Source organism: Papilio xuthus, unplaced genomic scaffold, assembly GCF_000836235.2.
Source record: "Papilio xuthus unplaced genomic scaffold, Pxut_1.1 DF827714.1, whole genome shotgun sequence".
In the NCBI taxonomy this organism is placed as follows: Eukaryota; Metazoa; Arthropoda; class Insecta; order Lepidoptera; family Papilionidae; genus Papilio; species Papilio xuthus.
In genome coordinates, this window is record NW_013530935.1 from 2,225,584 (window position 1) to 2,231,583 (window position 6,000).

Below are 6,000 nucleotides of genomic sequence, written 5' to 3' on the forward strand. Positions count from 1 at the left end.
CCGAAGTGACAACCAAATGATCATGAACCATTATTAAGTGAGGGTTTCAGTCAACAAAATAATCATATTTTAAAGTGTCAAAATATTAGAATTGGTAACAAAAATATTTATTACCAGCAGTTGCCTGCCTCCGCGTGGAATTTAAAAAAAATCAAGTACAATATCAAATACAATACAAATCAATACAGCCTATATATCACACGGGGATAGTTTAGCTTACCAATAGTAAAATAATTTTTCAAGTCAATACAGTAGTTACGGAGCTTATTCAATGCAAACAATCAAATATTTGCTCTTTATGGTATTAGTTTGAATAATAAAATATTTACAATATAAAATAGTCATAGATACTGTCTCCATTCTTATGGTTTTTTTCACATGTTGATTATTTTTGAACACAGATAACCAATTTTCTTTTCTCTTCTTGGTAAATATTCTCTATAGGTTAAACCTATTATGCCTGTTTAATTTCGCTATCATATTAATATTATTATTATAAATGTTTAAATTAAATTGTTTACACAATTTAGTCAAGTCCCTACTTCCAACCCTTAACTAGAAATAGATAAAGGGTTGGTCACGCGCCCTTACACAATAAATCGTTACATTAAATCCGTGAGAGTTTTACTATTTGCGGCTAGAATTGACCTTATTCTATTAGTAGACGGGTCTTGCCCATTTAATTTATTTAATGTGTCCTAATGTTTCTCTAGGGCTTTATGCTCGTTGTGTTTAGCTATAAATTACTATGTGCAGTATTCATAGCTGATATGAATAGAGAAAGCTTGAATTAAACGTATAATTTAATTTATTGAGTTTACAAGATTACGTGCGTAGCGTCTATAACAATAGATCGTAATATATTATCCATTTAATATCCTATTGCTTAGAAAAAGAAACACAATAGTTTGCACAATTTTGCAGTCATAGTTGTATTCTAGATGTGTTAAAAGATATTTGTCGTATTATTATTTGTAATGTTATACACAAGTATCTCAGTAGTTTAGTAGAGTAATTGCTGACGTATTATGTACATTCCAGGGTTGCCTCTCTATCGAAGCAGCGAGCGACAGTGACGAGGAACCGGCGCTGAAACAACCACGGCTTTGTCGCGGCTCGCCACGCAGGCGCACTCCCCAGCCGAGGCAGAGGCACTCTTCACTAGACAGCAGACAGTCCGCCTCTGAGGTAAGGTATCATAACCATTTGAAAGACCTTTGGGGGTCAAGAAGTACTATGATCGCGTTCCTTTAATTTACTATGCAAAACTTGCCTTTTGACTAAAGTTAGTGACCAGTTAACGAGTCTGTAGTATCAAGGCTGGCCAATAGCTTCATAAAGATTTTATTTCTAATTTTAAATCCAGGACGAGGGCGAAGATGTGTTGAGGTGCGACCGGAGAGGCTTGGTACCGGAGCGCGAGAGCGCGCGGCGGCGGCGCGATATGGACCGCAGCGATGAGCACCGCGTGCCCGACCTCACGCACCTCACAGACCTCGCAGATCTCACGGACCTCACGCACCACAATGACGTCGTCGACGGACACACGCCGCCTCACAGCAGACTCAATGGTGAGGTCCACCAAAATACTCTCATAAACAAAATAGGTATACGCATAGTAATCTTACTTAATGTTAAAATAATTGCGTTCGTTACTTTCCTTATGGGTTTGCATTGAACCACAGTAGTAATTTCCGTTATTTTCATACATAAAGTGTCAAGTCAAGGTGCATTATAGAAAGTTGAATGATTTCCCATAGATTTCATACAATTTCCATAAATGGTAAACAAAGAGTCAATCAATAACAAACCATCTCTTCAATGTAAATTACGCATCCAACTTTCCATATTCGCAAAGATCGCGGCCGGTGACTGTCGCCTGTGCGATTTGCATAAATAAACATTGGCACGTTCAATCGATCACTACTCACAATATTGTTCAAATACCGACGTTTTATAAATAAACAAACAGACAGACGGCAACGAAGTAGCCTATCATTCAGTTGTGTATTTTCCAGGCCTCAGTACGCAAGAGACGGAATCGATGAATTTCCACGATCATACCAAAACACCGCCGACGGTCGTTAAAAGAAAAAAACCAGTCGACACATCAAAATTCAATCAAACTGATCGGAAATCCAAGAACTGTGCAACTTTCTACTTCAGACACCACGATACGGATTCTGACGGACGTCAAATGATCGAGACGGACGAGAAATCACAAGAATCGTCAGAAGAAGAATGGACTTATGTTGGAAATCCTAAAATAGCTAATGAAGATTCCACGGACCTGATGACATCGTCTATTGAAATACAATGCGAATTAACACTAGATGAAAAGAAAGACAAAGCATCGCCTAAACCGAAGTTAGAATCGTCAACACCGGACTTATTAAAAGTTGAAGCGAGATGTAAAGATATAGAAAGGCTGGTGATACAGGCAGAGGAATTGGTACAGAAACAAGCGCAGCATCAAATGGCCAAGAAGAAGAACTCGAGGAATTTTAAATCATTGATAGACGAGGAAGGGAAGTCAGTCAGCAGGGGAAAGATGTCGCGGATAAAGGAATGGCTCAACCAGAGTACGGAAGACGAACGAAACAAGAATGAAAATAATCAGGTATGTGGGTTTGATGTATATTTTTGTTTTTTTAATTACTTTTTCTTGTCTGAACGCTGCTAAGTTTTGATATTTGCGAATTTTTAATTCAATTCTAATCCTTTTTTTTATATAATAAGGTGGCAAACGAGCAAGGGGTCACCTGAAATCGCTGAAATAGCGAAGTGACCGTTGCCCATAGACATACGCAATTGCATATGCGTTGCCTACCTTTAATCGACGGAGGAGAGGATGCACAGAAAGAAAATATCTTCCCTTTCCATGCATCCTCTCCTCCGGAAAGTCTACTTCCACTTCTTTATAAGAAAAGGATGGGAGAAATGGGAAGAGTACTAAATTAGGCCTCCGGGACGCACAAAACATTATTAAAGTTAAAAACAAGGAATATGACATTTATTGATGTCTTCTAACACTTAACGCAATACAAATCATTACAACCCTCTTTACTGTGACATTGTAATTTTCTCTCTTCCAATCACTGAATATTTAACTCTACAGCCTAGTAATAAGGTTTATTTTCCAGTGTACGGAGAGCTACGATGCTTCGGGTGAATACACCACAGAAAGTGAAGTGGACACTTCTTTGACATCTGAAGAGCGCAACTTGCATTCCTCTATGGACATGAGCACATCAACTTGTACAGTCACCCCGACACACCAGGCCAAGGTAAAAACAACTCTATTGCGTTATACTAAGCTTCATTTTTAAGCGCTTTCTTTGTTTAACTTATTGACGAATTAACAATGATGATTTAACAGAAGTATCAAGTGTTAATGTCTAATTAAGCAATAGTTTTAAATATATTTCACTATTATCAAAGGTTCACATTGATTTAAAAAAGCTATAGTACTTATGTTATTAATTTGTCTTGAATTTTTAGAACAGATAACATATAATAATTAATTTTAATCTTACAAAGTTTTATTTTCTTTAATTCTACCATTGAAATGGCAAATCCAGAATTAAATATCTGGAATGGTTATGTGCTCTCTTTTATAATGATAGAAAAGTGTAGAAACAACGGCTTGCGGACATACATACAGACAGACAAAAATAAATTAAAAATTGCTTTTACGCTATCAAGCAAATACATCAAGTGTACAATAATTTTGTGAAACCTCATACAGACATTCCAATTTTATTAATATGCATAAATATATCAGTTTCTTTCATAGCTTGCTGTCTAATATTGTGATTAACAAAGTGACGTACTAACTTCACCAATCAGGTACAGCTGCGCAAGAAGCGGGGCGGTCCCCGGCCCTGGTCCGTGTCCTGCCTGTCCCAGCTGCCCGCGCGCACAGACATCGCGCACAACATGTCCATCTCTGAGTCCGCACTCAACACTCTCGCCTCCCCACAGAGAGTCACTCCAGCTGACTCTAACGCACTACGCGGTAGTTCCACTACCGTACAGGTGAGTCGCACTGTCTACTCAAAACCTAGCGTCTGTGTGTCTACTATGAATCCCGGTCAGGCTTCTTAGTTGTTTGAAAGGTTAAAAACGTCAGCATAAGCTACATATGATTATCATCGTCTTCCTGACTGATTCCCTCATGTTCGGTGACAAGTGTTCGGAAATTTAACAAATTGGTCATCAGCCATCATCTATATTGTCTTTGTTGCTTGTTCACATTGATTTGATGGCTCCGGGCGCGGTAGCAAAATCTAGATCATATTTGCCAGAGTTTACGTTGTAAATACGTTAACGTCAATATCAAACGCTTGAGATATTTGTATGTACGTCAGATAAGTCCAAACAGTTTAAACTGGTCTCTCGCACAAACACCCGGCAGCCAATGACAACGTTCGTATCACAAGCTTGTAAAGTTACTATCGTACCCAGAGATACTTGGTGAACATTTATATCACCTTATCTACACTAAGCGAATGTCTTATGGTGGTATTTATAAAATGACTGTGAATGCATCAGTAAGTGTGTATGTGTGTGTCAGGGTCATGTGTCGAGCACGAACACGATGACGGAGGCGTGCACGTCGTGCGTGGAGGGGGGCGAGCGGCAGTGCTGGCTGCGACGCAAGCGGCTCAAGCTGCGCAAGCACGCCGCAGACACGCGCCACGCCCACACACGCGACCGCGACCGCCTCCGCCTCGTCAAGTCCCGCTCCTTCTGCGGCCGCCTCAGTCCTGAGATAGAGGACAAGAACGAGAGGAGCGCCGCCAGCGATCCCGCCACCAGCAGGAAGAATAGGTACCTTTGTCTATTACACAATTACATTTTATTATTTCATTACCATAAAAGGCGACGTAAATGATTTTTACAATCTGGTCTATTGGTATTCGCCAATAGGCTTATTTCTTTTGAATCCTCCTAGATGTCGCTCGCGACTCAGTCCGTGCGAAATTAAAAAAACTTAATTAGTAGCCTATGTGTTCTTCTTGATAACGTTCTACATCTATGCTAAATTTCATCGAGTTCCATTGAGCTGTCTTCTGACAAATATTTCATAACCATCTGGATATCTATCCACTAAGCACCACAATTTAACAAGAAGAATATAAGCAAAGACTACATACATTTAATTAAATGTACATCAGATATTTTTACCAATCTAAGATCACGACATAGGAATAAAGAACATATAAATTTCAGGTTTGACACAACATCGACGTCGGGCAATGAAAGTGACGAGGAACTAATAAAGCAGCAGTTGACGACTGTCGCTCATCTACGCAGAAGTATCGAGAAGACGCACATCACCGCTAAAGAAGACAGTGCCATTCCAGAACAGAACGAGCCGGAAGTCGTCATCCCGAGCTTCAAACTGGGTCCAGAAGGAGGGCCGGTCAGACCGAGGATGGCCAGGAGTTCAGAGAGAGAAAAGTCCTTCTTGGCGCTGAGTTTAGGAGATCCAAGTCAACTGTGGGACCTCAGTATAGACAAAGATTCTGATGTTGATAAAAGTGTGACAGCCGGCACTGAGGAGCATAGCTCCTTCTCGGAGCAAGCCTGGGACTTCTATCAGGTATGTGACTCTTGTCGTGTTCTTTGTTTTTAGTATTTAATAAATTCACCAAACATTTTAAATTTCTTCAATTATTCATATTTTAATTTGAAAATGATTGCTTGACTGAGGAATTTTAAAGTCAAAATTTGTTAAAATTGTTTGCTACACCACTAGCACTATCGTCAGTTAAATTATCAAACTTTTTGCACAATACAAATTTTAATTTTATATGTGAGATATTAATTAAAACATTTTTTTCATCAGGAAAAATACAACTCTGAGCCATACTCGGAAGCGCCGGACTCTGACGGCGCGCGGCGACTGCTGGAGTTCGGCGACGACTACCGCGCCTACCTCGACTCCCAGTCAGACTGCTGCTCCAGCCTCTCCGCGCAGCCCGAGCGCGTCGC

The 6,000-nt window shown here is 39.9% G+C and overlaps 1 protein-coding gene across 3 annotated transcripts in view; it reads left to right on the forward strand.

Moving 5' to 3' along the window:
* Positions 1-6,000, forward strand: part of klar (klarsicht) — a 209,026-nt gene that overhangs the window by 171,950 nt on the left and 31,076 nt on the right. For all 3 annotated transcript variants that reach the window (XM_013310588.1, XM_013310586.1, XM_013310587.1), the window contains exons 10-17: positions 1,042-1,188; positions 1,367-1,571; positions 2,019-2,620; positions 3,144-3,287; positions 3,850-4,038; positions 4,577-4,833; positions 5,236-5,608; positions 5,855-6,000. The exon at positions 5,855-6,000 is cut by the window's right edge and continues 628 nt beyond it. In XM_013310588.1, coding sequence (XP_013166042.1) covers positions 1,042-1,188; positions 1,367-1,571; positions 2,019-2,620; positions 3,144-3,287; positions 3,850-4,038; positions 4,577-4,833; positions 5,236-5,608; positions 5,855-6,000 — 2,063 coding nt within the window. The remainder of the gene's footprint in view (positions 1-1,041; positions 1,189-1,366; positions 1,572-2,018; positions 2,621-3,143; positions 3,288-3,849; positions 4,039-4,576; positions 4,834-5,235; positions 5,609-5,854) is intronic.